This window comes from Orycteropus afer, unplaced genomic scaffold (assembly GCF_000298275.1).
Source record: "Orycteropus afer afer isolate SDZICR_OR568_19922 unplaced genomic scaffold, OryAfe1.0 scaffold00064, whole genome shotgun sequence".
Lineage (NCBI taxonomy): Eukaryota > Metazoa > Chordata > Mammalia > Tubulidentata > Orycteropodidae > Orycteropus > Orycteropus afer.
Window position 1 is genome coordinate 2,603,603 of NW_006921651.1, and position 18,600 is coordinate 2,622,202.

The 18,600-nt window shown below is 36.6% G+C and overlaps 1 protein-coding gene across 1 annotated transcript in view; it reads right to left on the reverse strand.

Annotated features, from left to right (window-relative positions):
• Positions 1 to 18,600, reverse strand: part of SLK (STE20 like kinase) — a 46,177-nt gene that overhangs the window by 25,706 nt on the left and 1,871 nt on the right. Inside the window, exons 2-7 of the mRNA XM_007939868.2 lie at positions 12,652 to 12,816; positions 9,721 to 9,769; positions 9,284 to 9,433; positions 5,022 to 5,094; positions 4,669 to 4,863; positions 3,656 to 3,737 (exon numbers count right to left, since the gene is read on the reverse strand). Coding sequence (XP_007938059.1) covers positions 3,656 to 3,737; positions 4,669 to 4,863; positions 5,022 to 5,094; positions 9,284 to 9,433; positions 9,721 to 9,769; positions 12,652 to 12,816 — 714 coding nt within the window. The remainder of the gene's footprint in view (positions 1 to 3,655; positions 3,738 to 4,668; positions 4,864 to 5,021; positions 5,095 to 9,283; positions 9,434 to 9,720; positions 9,770 to 12,651; positions 12,817 to 18,600) is intronic.

The following is an 18,600-nucleotide window of genomic DNA, read 5'->3' on the forward strand; positions in this document are numbered from 1 at the left end:
GCACTTAACAACAACAACAACATGGTCCACTATGCCAGGAATGACAAATTGAAGAGGAATGGTGTCTCACTCATCATCAAAAAGAACATTTTAAAATCTATCCTGAAGAGACAGCTCAGGGGCAGGAATGCATGGGAGGGAAGGACACCGGGAAGAGATAACTATGGGGACGAAGTAGGAGGAGAGCTGTTGCCTTGTGGGAAATTGTAGTCAATGCCATGAGACAAAGTGTATGTGAGCTGCTGTATGGAAATTTGCTCTATAAATTTTCACCCAAACCACAATAAACATTAAAAAAAAAAAATCTATCCTGAAATACAACACTGTCAGTGACAGGATAATATCCACATGCCTACAAGAAAAGATCAGTTAATATGACAACTATTCACATTTACACACCAATCACTAATGTCAAAGATGAAAAAACTGAAGATTTTTACCAACTTCTGCAATCTGAAATTGATTAAACATGCACTCAAGATGCATTGATAATTTCACTAGTGATGAGAATGAGAAAGTTGGAAAGGAAGAAAGACTAGCAGTTGGAAAATATGGCTTGGTGACAGAAATGACATGGGAGATCTACATGACAGAATTATGCAAGATAAACAACCTATTCATTGGAAATATCTTTTTAACATCATAAATGGTGTTAATGGACTATACATGTATGTCTTGCCAGATGGAACACACAGCAATCAAATCAACTACGTCTGTGGACAGAGACAATAGGGAAGCTCAATATCATCAATCAGAACAAGGACAGGGGCTGGCTGTGGAACAGACCTCAATTGCTCATATGCAAGTTCAAGGTGAAGCTAAAGGAAATTAAAGCAAGTCCACAAGAGCCAAACTGCAACCTTGAAAAGATCCCACCTGAATTAAGAAACCATCTCAATTAGACACACTGAACACTAATGACTGAACATCAGAAGAGTTGTTGGAAGACATCAAGGGTATCAAATATGAGGAAACCAAAGGCTCATTAAAGACAGGAAAGAAAGAAAAGACCAAAATAGATAGAGGAGACTCTGAAACTTATTCTTGAATGGCGAGTAGCTAAAGAGAATGAAAGAAATGATGAAGTAAAAGAGCTGAACTGAAGATTTGAAAGGGCAGTTCAAGAAGACAAAGTAAAATATTTAAATGAAATGCACAAAGGCCTGGAGTTAGAAAATCAAAAAGGAATAATACACTTGGTATTTCTCAAGCTGAAAGAACAAAAGAAAATATTCAAGTCTTGAGTTGCAATAGTGAAGATTTCTATGGACAAAATTTTCAATGATGCAGGAACATCAAAAGAAGATAGAAAGAATACACAGAGTCACTCTAGCAAAAAGAACTGGAGGATGTCCAACCATTTCAGGAGGAAGCATATGCTCAGGAACCAATGGTAACAAAGTAAGAAGTCCAAGCTGCACTGAAGGCACTGGTTAATAAAAAGGCTCCAGGAATTCATAGAATACCAATTGACATGTTTCAACAAACAGATGCAATGCTAGAAGCACGCATTCACCTATGCAAGAAATTTGGAAGACAGCCACTTGACCAACCAACTAGAAGAGATACATGCTTATTTCCACTCCAAAAAAAGGTGATCCAACAGAATGCAGAAATTATCAAAACATATCATTAATATCATATGCAAGTAAAATTTTGTGGAATATAATTCAAAAATGGTTATAGCAATACATTGATGGGGAACTGCCAGAAATTCAAGCTGGATACAGAAGAGGACATGGAATGAGGGTTATCATTGTTGATGCTAGATGGATCTTGACTGAAAGCAAAGAATACCAGAAAGATGTTTGCTTGTATTTTATTGACTATGCAAAGGCATTTGACTATGTGGATCACAACAAATTATGGATAACATTGCAAAGAATGGGAATTCCAGAGCACTTCATTGTGCTCCTGAGGAACCTGTACCTAGACCAAGAGGCAGTCATTCAAACAGAACAAGGGGATACTGAATGGTTTAAAAATCAGGAAAGGTGTATGTCAGGGCTGTTTCCTTTCACCATAATTATTCAATCTGTATGCTGAGCAAATAATCCAAGAAGCTGGACTATATGAAGAACACAGCATCAGGATTGGAGGAAGACTCATTAACAACCTGCTATGCAGGTAAGACAACCTTGCTTGCATAGTCAATAAAATAAATAAAATAAAATAAGTGAAAAGGACTTGAAGCACTTACTGATGAAGATCAAGACTACAGCTTTCAGTATGGATTACACCTCAACATAAAGAAAACAAAAATCCTCACAACTGGATCAATAAGCAACATCATGATAAACAGAGAAAAGTTTGAAGTTCCATAATCAATGCTCATGGAACCAGCAGTATGGAAATCAAATGACATATTGCATTGGGCAAATCTGCTGCAAAAGACCTCTTTCAAGTGCTAAAGAGCAAAAATCTCACTTTGAGAACTAAGGTGCACCTGACCCAAGCCACAGGAATTTTAACTGTCTCATATGTATGTGAAAGCTGGACAATGAATAAAGAAGACTAAAGAATTGATACATTTGAGTTGTGGGGTTGGTGAGGAATACTGAATGTTTCATGGACTGCCAGAAGAATGAATGCATCAGTCCTGGAGGAAGTAAAACAAGCCTGCTCCTTAAAAGCACGGATGGCAAGACTCACATACTTTGGACATGTTATAAGAAGGGACTAGTCCCTGGAGAAGGACATCATGATTGGAAAAGCAGAGGGTCAGTGAAAAAGAGGAAAACCCTCAAAGAGATGGACTGACACAGTGGCTGCAACAACAGGCTCAAACAGGAACAACTGTGAGGATAGCACAGGAGTGGAGTAGCCTTAGTACTTAACAAATTTTGTCACAGATTAAGGCTCTCAAATGTGGAAGAGTAAATGAATATAAAGTGTGTCCCAGGGATATACTTGTTATATACAGCAAGGTAATTTTTCCTATCTTTTTCTCCAGAAAAAATGGTCAACCTAAAGCACAATAATGCAAGAGGTGCACAATACCTCATCTAACAGCAACTACCTCAAGAGTTGTCATTCTATGTATTCACCTGTAATATTAATTATTTGACAAATTTTTACTTTAAATCTTACAAACAGATCCTGCTATAAAACAAAATTAAACTTATCTAGTCACAGTAATGCCTAAGGCACTTGACTTCTAACTAGAAGGCTAGCAGTTCAAACCCAGCCACTCCTCAGAAGCAAGGTTGGACAATCTACTTCCATAGTGGTACCACCTTGGAAACTCAAGGAGGGATCGTTATGAATCAGGCCTGACTCAATGGCAAACAACAACAAGTCATAGTAACACTATTTTTAAAAAGTCAACAATGTTTTATTGAACATTTATCCTCATTAAAAAACACATAAAAATATAACTAAGCATCTACCCTCAAGGTGCTTAATTTCCAATTAGCTGGAGAGACAAGATGGGAATAACTAACAGTATGAAAAGAACATAATTAAATTGAATTGAAGGAGGAATGACTTATAAGCTGCATATTTTTCAGTAATGGCAAATGCAAACAACTACAATGTATTTTACAGGGAAACTCAAGTGGAAACCAAGCATATCGAATGAATCTGAAACTGTATTCTTCTCACAGAGATGCTAAACATCACATGATTTGCTATTGTCATACTGATCTCATCTTACCTGCAATAGCTGAGATGTATTCCACCTGGCATCCACATTCTTTTCCAAACACTTCTTTAGAAAATCCTTAAAATTTGACGACCTTCAAAATGAAATTTTAACAATGACATTCTATTTCACTTTCTTGTCATCAAAAAAAAATAAAACTCCTTGATAAATTATGCTCATTTCATTAATTATATAATAGTATGAATTAAACATATTAAAATTAATGGGAATATTAATACACATTCATTTGTAAATACTGTTTGACATACATGTAAGTGTATCGTTATAGTTACTGAGATACAGCTCTATATTCACAAACCAAAACCAAGAGCCAAACCCACTGCCATCGAATCCATTCTGACTCACAGTGACCCCCTCTGGGTTTCCAAGGCGGTAAATCTTTACAGAAGTAGATTGATTGCCCCAGCTTCTTTCTGTGGAGCAATTAGTGGGTTTGAACTGCCAACCTTCTGGTTAGCAGTCAAATGCCTTAGGCACTGTGCCACCAGTTGTTGTTGTTGTTGTTGTTGTTATTTGCCATCGAGTCGGCCCTGACTCATAGCGACCCCTCCTTGGGTTTCTGAGGCAGTATCACTACGGAAGTAGAAATGCCCAACCTTCCTTCCGAGGAGTGGCTGGTGGATTTGAACCGCCAGCCTTCTGGTTAGCAGTCAACTGCCTTAGGCACTATACCAGTGTTCCTTATATATTCACATGTATACCAAAATCACAGTAATTGTTCTTGTATACTAAATTCCACAAACACAGGTCAACCACTAATGCGTCCCCTTTTCAGAGCTTAGAAAATACCTTTTGCGTGCAGAATTCAAGTCACTAATATTTCCAAAAATTTGAGAAAAGTTAGTTCTAAGAGTTTGTATGGTCTGTAAGTCTTGAAAACATACCAAAAATCAGTTTTCTAATTCATATAGTCTTTGTACCAAATACCTAAATTTAAATAATTCTTGGAAATTTAAAATAAAATGAGTTTTGCTGCTTAAAAAGCTTTGTTTAGAATATTTTACCATCTTGATGGCTGTGCTAATGTAGGGGGCTCAGATTTTGCTATCTTTAGCAGCACTCGCATTGGATTTAATTCATGATGAGGTGGTTCTATCTCAGCCATTTCTATTAAAGTGATACCCAGGGACCACACGTCAGCTTTGTAGTCATAGGGTCTGTCCTTAGATGTTTCACACATGACCACTTCAGGAGCCATCCTACGAAGAGAAGGAAATGAAAGTTAAAATGGTAAATTTAAGAAGAGCAACTACAAACCACATAAAAGGTAAAAAGTATATTCAACTATGTGGACAAAATGAAAGAGTAATAAGAACTCCTGATATGACTAATAAAATTCATAAAACTGAATACATACCAATATGGTGTACCAATAAATGAATCTCTTCTTTGAATTGTCCTTGTGTTTTTAGCTGATACTCCAAAATCCGCTTGAAATAAATAATCATACAAAAACATTAATAACAGCTTTTAAGCATACTATACTGTATTCCAGAAAGCAGGATAGGGGAGAGAGCATTTCAAGATTTTAATAAGGCAATTCTTATGAAAGAGGAAACAAAATAAATAATTTCTCTACTACCCTATCAAAAAAATAAATAATAAAAATAAGGAGCTCTGGTGGTGTAGTGCCTAAGGCATTTGACTGCTAACCAGAAGGTTGGCAGTTCAAACCCACCAGCCACTCTGAGGAAGGAAGACTGGGCAATCTACTTCCGTAAACATTTACAGGCTTGAAAACCCAAAGAAGGTCGCTATGAGTTGGAATTGACTCGATGGTACACCCCCCAAAATAATTTGCCAAAGAAAAGATCCCATCATCAATGCCCCTTTCCTCACACACCTTTAGGTCACAACTTCTCCAGAATTGAGGGGGTAAAAAAAAAGTGGTAACTTTAAAACAGAAAATAGTCTATTCACTTCAAAATAAATGTCAACTAGTACTACATGTTTCAATTAAATTAACAGGCATAAACATTTTTTCCTGTAGTGTGAAAAATAGAAATTACACCAAAGCAGCCTTTCATGCCTTAGCAAAGTATTGATAACTTTCTCATCAAACTGTATTACAAAGAAAAACCTTGGTAACCATGTTTCCTGATTTAAATCATAGAGAACAGCAATACTATAGCCTTACCAGTTGTTACCCCCCATTTTCAAGCTTGGCGCTAAAATAACCAATGACAACAATATAAAGTGCTATTGTTGTTGCTGTGTGCTATCAAGTTGATTTCTACTCTTAGTGACCCCATAAAACATGCCTCACAGGGTTTCCTGAACTATCATCTTACAGATAGCTAGGTCTTTTCTCCCATGCAGCTGCTGGTGGGTTTGAACCAATGACCTTTCACTTAGCAGCGAAGTGCTTAACTACTGTGCTACCACAGCTCCTTAAAGTGCTACCACAACGAAATTTACTTATGTCATAGATACATAAAGTTTTCACATATAACATGTCACAGAGAAGTCTCAGACTTGAATAAATACCAAAAATCCAGTATTTGGTAATCTAGTATTTTATACTCCAGCCCCAAGGTCTAGCACAGGGTATTAAAAAAAAAAAAAAAAAAACCAAACTCTTTGCCATCAAGTCAATTCAACTCATAGTGACCCCCCCCACTTGGGTTTCCAAGGCGGTATCTCGACTGAAGTAGCTTGCCTAACCTTCCTCCAAAGAGTGGTGGGTGGGTTTGAACTGCCAGCCTTCTGGTTAGCAGTCAAATGCCTTAGGCACTACACCACCAGAGCTGTATACACTCAATAAATGGCAACTATTATTATTAATCATATCCAATATTTTAATCTTTATAATATTTTGTTGGTAGAACTCTTAAAGCATTCATTAAAACCTGCCTTGTATTCTAATTAGTTGTCCTATTTTGTAATTCTTGAGGTGGTGGTTGTTAGTTGTCACAGAGTCAATTCTGACTCATGGCAACCCTTCTAGAGGGCAGGATGGTTTTATACATCAGCATACACCTAACAGGGTGTCACTTAAATGGAAGGCTCGCTGTAAGCATCTGTGAACTAATAAAGCAGAAATTGCAACTGTTCTCATGTTAGCAACTCAAAACTTTTTTAGTAATCCCAAAACTTCAATAGTACAGTTATTTTTAAGAGTATAGAATGCTTTACCAAAAGTCTGTTCCTGTATTCAAAGAGAATTTAAATACATTTACAATTAAAGCAACCAGAAAAACATGCACTAAAACAATGAATCAAAACTGTAATATACTATTTCAAAAAGAGCTATAAAACTTTAAAAAAATGATACAAAACACAGAAGAATAGTAAGTCACAAACAAGATAAAAGAAAAAAATTAGAAGTAAAAAAGAAAATCATTTTAGAGATGGTAGTTACAAAGGCATATGCCTTAAAATAATTCACTAAACTATGTAATTGTTTGTGTGGTTTTCTTTATCTGTGTTTATTTCACAATAAAAAGGTTAAAATTTGGTACATCAGATTATATATATCATAAGTAATAGAAAATCTGTTTGTCATGACAAAGTAAAGTGAAACAGCCATAATCACATAAGCATGGCTTTTGAATATATGTTGTCCTCTTGATAACCTTCTAAAATACACAAATTCAGACATCATCTGGGGTTTGTCTGTTTTTCCAATATTTGTATGTCTCAGGTATACTTAAAGAGGACTATAGCTTCCATTTGTATGGGCATGTATGAAATTAATTAATTTCTCCAAAATCTACATCTAATTCTTATGAAGCTATCATTTGTTTCCTCAGTATTACAAACAAAATAAAAATTCCACTCCTTACGTTTATTTTAAAGGAACTCTGGTGGCACAGTGATAAAAGCAGTTGGCTGCTTACCAAAAGGTCAGCAGTTCGAACTCACCAGCCACTCCGCAGGAGAAAAATGGGGCAATCTGCTTCTGTAAATATTTATAGCCTTGGAACCCTATGGTGCAGTTCTACTTTGTCCTAGGGGTAGCTATGAGTTGATGACAGTGGGCTGGGTTGAGTTTGGTTTTTCAGACCTGAGGTTACTTTGTCGGTTTAGTCAAGGTACCGTTATCTATGGAGTCCCTGGATGGAGCAAACAGTTAACATGTCAGCTGCTAACCAAAAGGTTGGAGGTTCTGAGTCCACCTAGAGGTGCCTCAGAAAAAAGGCCTGGTGATCTACTTCTGAAAAACTAGCCACTGAAAACTATGGAGCCCAGTTCTACTCTGACACATGTGGGGTTCTCATGATTCAGAATCAACTTGACAGCAACTCTAAAACCCTATCAATGAAACAGAGTATCTAATCAGACATGGGAGAAAAACACATTAGACATGAGTTTTAGAAATGAAGATAACCAAAAACCAAACCAAACTCACTGCCATCGAGTCGGATCCGACTCATAGGAACCCCTCCTTGGGTTTCTGAGTGTGGTGTAGTAAATTATTTAGTGTGGCTTTTCTACCCATAAGTCTTTGTAAACTCCAAGGTGGGAATTGCTATTAGCAACTGAGGAGATCCTGATTTTAAAGTCGCCCACCTGGGTTATTTCTGTTGGGCGTGGCACAATACAATGTTCTGGGAGGTTCCCACTCTCTCTCATGTGCTTAGAGTTCTGATGCTATAATTGGCTAGTTTGACCACTCTGCCAAGCTCAAAAGGAGGCCTCCTAGAGGCAGAACTCTCTCTGACTGCTGGCTGAGGAAGACGTGCTGCCGAAAGAGACACGCGCCCCTGCAAGAGACATGTGCTGTTGGGAAAGAGACCCAAGAGACACGCGTTGCTGAGTAAGACACCGAGGGACATGCACTGCTGGGGGAGAGACTGTGAGAAACTTGGCTGAGAGACGGTGGGCTGGGAGAGAGACTGAGCATTTTTCCTGAACTTGAATTGTAGCCTGGTGCTTCCCTAATAAACTTCATAATCTGTGAGTTCTGTGTGGCCACTGCAACGAATTATCGAACCCAGGAGAGAGGTGGTGGTGCTTTGGGAGGAACAGTTGGTGAAAGGGCTGGAGGGAGGCAGCATGTCTGGCCTTGCAGTAATAGGCCTTGCGCTATTGATGGTGATTCTACCTTCCTCTTGTGGGATTAGAGGAGGTCAGAACATGTGGCCTCCTTGCCGTTTTTGCACTGAGGCAGTATCACTACAGAAGTAGATTGCCTAGTCTTCCTTCCAAGGAGTGGCTGGTGGGTTTGAACCTCCAGCCTTTTTGGTTAGCAGTCAAATGCCTTAGGCACTACACCACCCAGGCTCCCAGAAATGAAGATAGACTCTGTAAAGCTGAGTTAGCAGTTTTATAGGCTATACTATATTTTAAATGTATTATATTTAGAAATATTAACTCTACAGTCAAAAATTTAAGGGAAAAAAATTATAACCAGTTTTTAAAAAGCATACCTTTTGAAGTTAAAAACCCATCCATTCATTCTCTCTTTTTAAAGTGCTTTTATATTAGGTGCCTGTACTTAGTAATCTGGGAATTAATGAATAACATGAATAACATATCCAATGGAGTATTTAAAATTTTTAGCACAAAGTAATTCTCCATGTTTCATGTATTATCACACAACAGTATATCATACATATATGATGGGGAGATTTCAGAGCACAAATTTCAATGTTTTATTTAAGTGAATAAACTTACCCAATTTAATATCTCCATCTAAGGTAAAAAGAATGTTGCCCGCCTTTAGATCTCTGTGGATGATTTTATTATCATGTAAGTAGTTTAATGCCTCTAAAGTCTGTTTGCAAACTACTTGTATTTGTGACTCAGTTAATGGTCTCTCAAGTTCTATAAGGAAAAAGTAAACACATCTTCATTTTTATACAATCAAAACATATTAGCCAGCTAGATATCTTTATTGTCACTGTCAAAGATCATATATAGTGAATTTATCTACAAAGAGTACTTTCCTGCCATGTTAGAATTTTATTACAATTACCCAAGAATATAAAAATACAATTAAATAGATTTAATTTATTGAACTTCACTCAACAATAAGATACATAGTAAATGTTTTAAACCCTTTTATTTTTATTAACTACATTTTAAAATATAAAGAACAAAAAGGTATTTACCAAGCATCACAGCATCCACTGCTCCACCTGCACAAAATTCAATGAGGATCTGCATGCAAATAAAACAGCATATGTCTAAAAATACATTGAGTTTAAGTATTTTTTTCTTCAATTTAGCAATAAAGACAAAGGAATAGCTATTAAATTATCGAGACTATGGAAATAATATGAACATACAGCACTTTCATTACCAAGAGTTAGGAGTCTTTAATGATATAGATTCAAGAAATCACAGAGAACACATTGCGGAAGTATGTGTATTTTGTTAAAGACCATGTTTAGTGTCCCTGCTTCTTAAAAATGACCTGGTAATTCAGTCCAAAACCAAAGCAAACTCACTACTGTCGATTTGACTCACAGCGACCCCTCCATGGGTTCCCAAGGTGGTATCTCTACGGAAATTGATCACCCAACCTTCCTCCCGAGGAGTGGCTGGTGGGTTTGAACCACCAGCCTTCTGGTTAGCAGTCTGTACAGCATTAGAAATCTATTTCATCACCAAATATTTTATTACTCTCATTTATAAGGTAATTATTATGATGTAAATGAGCAACTATATTTAACTTTAATAAGATTGAGTTCTAAAATATATAGACACTTTAGTTTTTCTTAGTCTAAGAAAAATAGAGAATTTATACACGTATCTATGGGAGCTCTAGAAGCTCTGGTAGTATAGTGCCTAAGGCACTTGACTGCTAACCAGAAGGCTGAGGGTTCAAACCCACCAGCCATTCCTTGGAAGGAAAATTAGGCAATCTACTTCTGGAGTAATACCACCTTGGAAACCCAAGGAGGGGTCGTTATGAGTCAGATCCGACTCCACAACAATGAGTTTGTTTTTTTTGGTTTATGGGAGCTCTGGTGTCATAGTACCTAAGACATGACTGCTAACCAGGAGGCTGGTGGTTCATACCTACCAGCCACTCCTGGAAGGAAGGCTGGGCGATCTACTTCCATAGAGATACCACCTCGGAAACCCAAGGAGGGGTCGCTATGAGTCACAATCGATTCACCAGCAGTGAGTCTGGGCATTTGACTGCTAACCAGAAGGCTGGTGGTTCAAACCCGCCAGCCACTCCTCGGAAGAAAGATGGGGCAATCTACTGCTGTAGTGATACCGCCTCGGAAACCAAGGAGGGGTTGCTATAAGTTGGATCCGACTCGACAGCAGTGTGTTTGGTTTGGTTTATATATATATATATATATATATGTATATGTATATGTATATGTATATGTATATGTATATATAAACACACATAAATATATAAAATAAGGAGCTCTGATGGTACAGTGGTTAAGGTATTTTGCTGATAACCAATAGGTTGGTGGTTCAAACTCACCAGCCACTTTACAGAAGAAAGATGGGGCAGAGTTTGCTTCCGTGAAGATTTACAGCCTTGGAAACCCATGGGGGTTACTATGGACTTGCTGATAATGAGTTTGATTTTTGGAATATATATATATATATATATAAAAACTTCAGATCCCAGCTCAATTATCACTTCCTGATGAATGCCTTCTTTGACCCCTCTTGCAAGGTAATGACACCATATACCTCTCCTTCTTAGTCCTTAGCACAGCTGTAATTTTATATTTACTTTGATTCTTTAATTACTATCTATCTCTCCCACTAGAATGTCCCTCACAATTTTATAAATTTTTATTTTGCAATGGTCCAAAATAAAGATATTACCTATTTATTACATTGTTTAGAAGTTCATTTTCATTTTAATCTCTGGAAACATTCTGTGTGAGTCAGAGCCCTGGACAACTATAGGAGAAGGCACCATACTAATAATAATGATAGATAATTTTTAAAGTAACATTCACAAGTTGTGTAGCTTCCTGCTCTTTTCCCTCTTTGAATCAAAACAGGATTTTTACAGGTGCTTATTGATTAAAAATTTTAATTCATTACATTATTAGAAAAATAATTTGGGAGGTAGATCATGACTCATTCTATAGATAAATAAACAGGCTCATAAAGACTAAGTGACTGATCTAAGCTGCTAACTGGCAGACAAAATCCAAAAAATAGGCCTTTCGATTCCTTGTACTACCTACTCCTCCTCTCTTCATCACTCTGTTTCTTCCTTCCAAGAAAAGAGCCAAGACTATGTTAAATTAGATCTGGCACACAGCAAGTGACTAACTGGCTATACTGATTATTAATATTTTATTTCTATGTCTATTTGTACCTACTATTTTCCCAAAATGAACAAAATTTATACATACAGCTTTTGCTACTGCATTATGTACTAAAGGTGGAACTAGTAATATATGATAAATATTTAACATTCCTAGCAAGTATTTTATTATTTATTTATTATATGTTAACCACAAGTTTGGGGTAACAAATTATAAATAATTTCTAGGAAAACTAACTTTAGAAAATGTAAAAGCAAATGCTTAAATTTAAATTACAAACAAGAAAAGGCCATCTAATGTCATGTTTTATGAAATTTAATACTCTTAAGTAAGTTCCTCCGTCGGGTCAAATGTCAAACAATCATGATGAAACCTGTATGTCCTGAAAAACAGATCTGAGTTATCGACTGATACGGTTTTACAGTTGCTGTCAAGTTGATTCTGAATCATGAGAACCCCACGTGTGTCAGAGTAGAACTGAGCTCCATAGAGCTCTCAGTGGCTAGTTTTTCAGAAGTAGATCACCACGCCTTTCTTCTGAGGCACCTCTAGGTGGACTCAGAACCTCCAACCTTTTGATTAGCAGCTGAGCATGTTAACTTTTGCACCATCCAGGGACTCCATAGATAATTATGTTGTTAATGATCCTCTTGTCAGCAGATCAACTCTGTTCAGGTAACATAGCAACCAACTAAGAGAAGAGGTGGCTTTCACAACTCATAAAACTCTTTAGGACAATTAACTCACCTTGACTACTCCTACAGAGCCAAAGAAAATGCTTACCCAAAGATTATTCTCAAAATAGAAGGCATCTAGGAGCTTGACTATGTTTGGGTGATCACAAGATGCTAATATATCAATCTCAACCATGTAATCTTCAAGCTCTTCTTCAGATTTGGTGTCAATCACCTTTGCGGCAGCTAAAACATTGGTCTCTTTATTCTGAGCCTGAAAATAAAGTATCAAAAAAATCAAAAGGTATCAAAATAAAAGAATCAAAATGCTTAAAATGCATTTTTTTTTAAGTATAAACATAAAAAAGCCTAAACATATATTAACTAATGCATGGTATACACTGTGCTGTGTTGAACATGCACATAGAATTATGTTTCAAATCACAGGCTCCATTGTGTCAGAGGAGTTCCTGGGTGGCACAAATACTTAAGTGATGGACCACTAACCAAAAGGTTGATGGGTCAAACCCACCCAGATCCAGATTCTTTATAAATCCCATACCATATAATATACCAATTGGAAATAAAATACATCTGCTCTTTAAACAAAAATAAAACAAGATGTTGACTTTGGATGTATTTCTTTAAAACTGAGAAACTAAAAAGAGCATATAAGGTAATTTTTAAATTTATTAACTTTGCTTACACTTTTTGAGTCATGATATAAATAACGAAAAGGGAGTCAAAGACTTACACCTCTAAGTAAACATTCAAACTAAGTAAAGTGCCTATTCTAAAAAACTAGTATATCAGCACTAATTTATAAGAAGTATGAGTTGGTGAGCTGATAAAATTAGAAAAGATGAAGATCTTATAAAATAAATTAAAACAACAAGAGACTCAAAATATACTGTTTTTATTTTTCCTAAGTATATTCAGTGGCTACATCTTTACAGATAAAAACAGACAGCTACTAAGAAACACATGGGTGTAAAGCAATTTTAAGTATTGGTCTTGACATTTTCCCTCCATAGCCTTGCGATGACATTAGTCTCTTAAAAACTTCTTCTGAAAACAATTCATCTTCAGAAAAAAAGATAATTATTCACTGAAACCCAGATTATCTTCCATTAAAACGATCTCAGTTCTCGTTTTAGTACCAAAAAGTGACAGAGTTTTATATAAAAAGTGCAACATTTTATATGGCAATAGCATTTTATATTCAAGCAGAACTCCATGTAGGCAGAGAGAGTATACTGTGACAAAATAAGAATGAATTGCTTCTGTAATTGAATTAGTAAAGATTCATGGAAACTAAAATATAGACTTAAAAAGAAATGAAATGGGAATACAGCAATACTTCACTTGAAGTCTATGTCAGTAAAAAATAATAATGCTGTGCTTCAAAACAAAGATGCAAAGCTTAATAGACATTTATTCTGTCAGAAAGTTTATTATAAAATAATTTACTAAAATCTCAACAATTTCTATTATCAGATTACTTGAAATTGTTCAGGGAAAGTATATAACACAATTAGACAAGTGAAAGAACAAGGAATGTATATATGAAAGAAAAGAAAAAACTTTAAAGAGAACAGAAGGAAAACACAGAAACATGATGACAGATAAATGGACACCGACATGGACAGACATGCAATAAAGCAAATACAGCAAACTATTAACAACTGTGGACTCTAGATGATATATGGATACGTATCGTACAATTCTTTCAGTTTATCTGTAGAACTGAAAGATTTCATCATGAAATGCTGTGGGGAAAAAAGAATTTAGTAAGGTTGAGAAATTGAAGAATTAACAATAATATATTCAAGCAATAATTGCAAAACATAATGGGAGAAATATCTCATTTAAAATAGCAACAAAAAAAAAAACAAACACAAAGACAATAATTAACAAGAAAATACAGAACTTATATGGAAAAATGCTAAAACTCTTGAGAGATAACATTTGTTCAATCTGCCATATGTACCTGGAAATCCCAAATTTCATTTATATTCAGTCTGTTTCCTAATAAATTCATTTTCAATTTTAAAAACATCTAAGAGTTGTTGTTGTTGTTAGGTGCTGTTGAGTCAACTCTGACTCATAGCAACCCTATGTACAACAGAAGGAAACACTGCCTGGTTCTACACCATCCTCACAATCCTTGCTATACTTGAGAAAACATAATTAAATAAACGAAAATAACCCAGATTGTGGACAAAGAACATATAGCCTACAAATAATTTTTTTTAAGAGTTAAATAACCCAATTCTTTTTAATGGGCAAAAAAATAACATAGATGAACATTATAAACATCACACCCAACCACTGGTTCTCAACCAGGGGCAATTATGCCTCCAAAGGGACATATGGCAATGTCTAGAAGCATATTTGGTTGTCACTTGTGGGAAGGGTGCTAGTGGCTTCTAGCGGGTAGAGGCCAGGGATGGTGTTAAATATCAGACAATACACAGCTCTCCACAAAAAAAGTAGAGATCTCTACTTGGATTGTGGATCTGGGGTTCAAAAGGGAAGTCTGGGGGTAGAGGCATATTTGCATTTAGATGGTAAGTGAAGTCATGGGAGAACACATACTGCGGAGGGGGGGGCGGGGAAGGAAGACCCCCTAAAGGACCTACCCCAAGCTCTTTGGAATCCAAACACTTAAAGAGGAAAAAGAACAGCAAAGGAGACTGAGGAGTAGACAACAGTGATGAGAGGAAAATTAAGAGTGTGGTGACCTAAAAGCCAAAACACGACTTTTTTGAAAAAGAAAAAAATGGCCACATGTTTCAAATCCTCCTGAAAGGCAAAGTAAATTAGAAAGCTTCCAAGAATCCTGAAACAATGGCAAGAGCTATGCATGAATGGGAAGTATCAAATACACAAGAAAATGTCACAAAACTGAAGGACATGAGTCTTTGGATTGAAAGTGATAACCAAGAGCCCAAGAAAATGAATAGGTAAAAATTTTTTAAAAAGACCTATACTAAAGTAAATCATTATGACTGTTGTTGTTGTTGTTAATGTGCTGTTGAGTCAGACCTGACGCATAGCGACCCCTCCTTGGGTTTCCAAGGTGGTATCACTACGGAAGTAGATTGTCCAACCTTCCTTCTGAGGAGTGGCTGGTGGGTTTGAACCACCAGCCTTCTGGTTAGCAGTCAAGTGCCTTACGCACTACATTACCAGAGCTCCCTTCATTATGACTAGTGGATAAAAAGATCCTAAATCAAGAGAAAAAGCTCACAAAAGGATCAGAAAACAAAATAGCATCACACTTTCAACAGCAAAATTTGACACCAAATGATAATGAATAGAACAAAGTCAGAAATTCTAAGAAAAACTTATTTTTGTATATCAATAAGTTTTTTTTAGATATAAAAATATGTAACATATTTGCCTATTCAACATTTTTATGTGCACAACTTAGTGGTATCAATTACAGTAATTATGCTGTGCAACATTCACCAGTCATCAGTACCAAACAGAAACACTTATTTTTGAACTAGAAGTCTATAACAAACCACACATCAAGTATGACATTATAATAAAGACATGCAACATTTCAAAGCAATGTACCTTCCACAGATCCTTTCTCAGAATACTGTACACAAACAAAGCAAAGAGGAAACTCCAGTAGAAAAACTTTGTGCTCCCAGAACTTCTAGGGAGAAAATTATAACCACTTATTGAAAGAAATTAAAAAAGACCTAAATAGATATATACCACATGCTTACATGAGAAGACTTAATACCATACCAAACTAACCAAACACGGCCGTTGAATCAGATCCAACTAACAGCAACCCTCCTTAGGTTTCTGAGGTGGTATCACCACAGAAGTAGATTGCCCAGCCTTTCTTCCAAGGAGCAGCTGGTGAGTTTGAACCATCAGCCTTCTGATTAGCAGTCAAATGCCTCAGGTAGGAAAGCATTTAGCTGCTAACCACAAGGTCAGCTGTTCAAACCCACCAGCTGCTCCTCAGAAGGAAGATGAAGCAATACACTTCTGCAAAGATTCACATCCTTGGAAACCCTTTTGGGGTTGCTATGAGTCAGAATTGACTCAATGGCAGTAGGTTTGGTTTCTTAATATCATAGAGAAAGTTAATTTTTCCAAAGTTGATTTCCCCTCCCAAAAAAACAAAACTCATAGGATTTTTTGTTGTTGTTGTTGGAATATTTTGTTTGTTTTTGTGGAACTCAGCCAAGCTAATTGTAAAATGTACACGAAAGTGCTAGGGACCAAGAATACACAAGACACTGTTGAAGAACAAAGGGAAGACTTATTAATTTATTTTAATGCTCTCCCAATTAAAATAGTGGGAGCTCTGGTGGCACAGTGCCTGAGGCATTTGACTGCTAATCAGAAAGCTGGCAGTTCAAACCCACCAGCCACTCTTAAGGAAGAAGATTGGGTAATCTATTTCCGTAGAGATACCACCTCAGAAACCCAAGGAAAAGTTACTATGAGTCAAATGGATTCGACAGCAGTGAGTTTGGTTTAGTTAAAATAGTGGGATACTGGTACAGGAATAGACAAATAGATAAATGAAGAGAATACACACACACACACACACACACAAAATGAGATCACAAAAAACAAACACACATTATATAATAGAGTGCCTGCAGAGCAGTGAGGAAATTTTCTTTTCCCCAATGAATGGTGTTGGGACAATGGGTATCCATAAGTGAAAAAAATTAAATTGGACCCCTACCTCAAATCTATTCCAGCCACTCCTTGGAAGGAAGGTTGGGCAATCTACTTCCATAGTGATACTGCCTGGGAAACCCAAGAAGGGGTCACCATGAGTCAGCGATGACACATAACAGCCAGATTGTAATCTAAATGTTAAAAGCAAAGCCAAAAAGCTTTTATAACATAGGTTATCACCTCAGGTTAGGAAAGAAAGTCTTAAACATAACACAAAAAGCATTAACTATAAAAGAAAAGACTGACAAATTGGACTACATTGAAATCAAGAACTTCCTGTTCATAAAAAGACATCATTTATCAAAATAGTGAGAGGACAAGATACAGATTTGAAGAAAATTTTCCAGAACTATATATCTGATAAGGATCCAATATCCAAAATATATTGAAAACAAAGTCTTCAACAAAGAGGCAAACAATTCAAAAAATGAGCACAGAACTTGAACAGGCATTTCACCAAAAAGGATAATCAAAGGGACAAACAAGCACATGAAAAGATGCTCAACCTCACTAGCAATTCCAAACCAAACCCACTGCCATCAAGTCAATCTGGACTCACAAGGACCCTCTACGGCAGAATAGAACTGCCCCATAGGGTTTCCAAGGCTGTAAATCTTCATGAAAGCAAACTGCCACATCTTTCTCCACTGAGCAGCTGGTGGGTTCAAACTGTTGACCTTCTGATTCGCAACCAAGCACTTTAACCACTGCACCATTAGGTGCACAACTCTCTAGCCATTAGAAAGATGCAATCAGTGCTGGCAAGGTTATAGAGAAACCGGAACTCTCATCCATTGATGATGGAAATGCAAAATTGGTACAGCCATGGTAGAAAACAGTTTGGCCATTCCTCAAAAAGTTGAACCCTGAACTACCTACTACATGACATAGCAATCCCAGTCCTAGGTACATACCCACAAGAAGTGAAAGCATAAACACAAACAGAAACCTGTACTCCAATGTTCACTGCAGTATTATTCACAATAGTCAAAAGGTGGCAACAACTAAAATGTCCTTCAACAGATGAATGGATAAACAACATGTGGTATATACACATAATGAAATACTACTCAGCTGTACAGAGAAATGAAGTCCTGATGCCTGCCACAACATAGACAAACCTTGAACGTTATGCTGAGTGAAATAAGTCAGTCACAAAAGGACAAATAGTGTATAATCTCACTTATATGAAATAAGCAAATGCATAGAAACCAATAAATAGTAGTAGTTACTAGGAATGAGGGAGCTCTGGTAGCATAGTGGCTAAGGCACTTGACTGCTAACCAGAAGGCTGGCGGTTCAAACCCACCAGCCACTCCTCGGAAGGAAGGTTGGG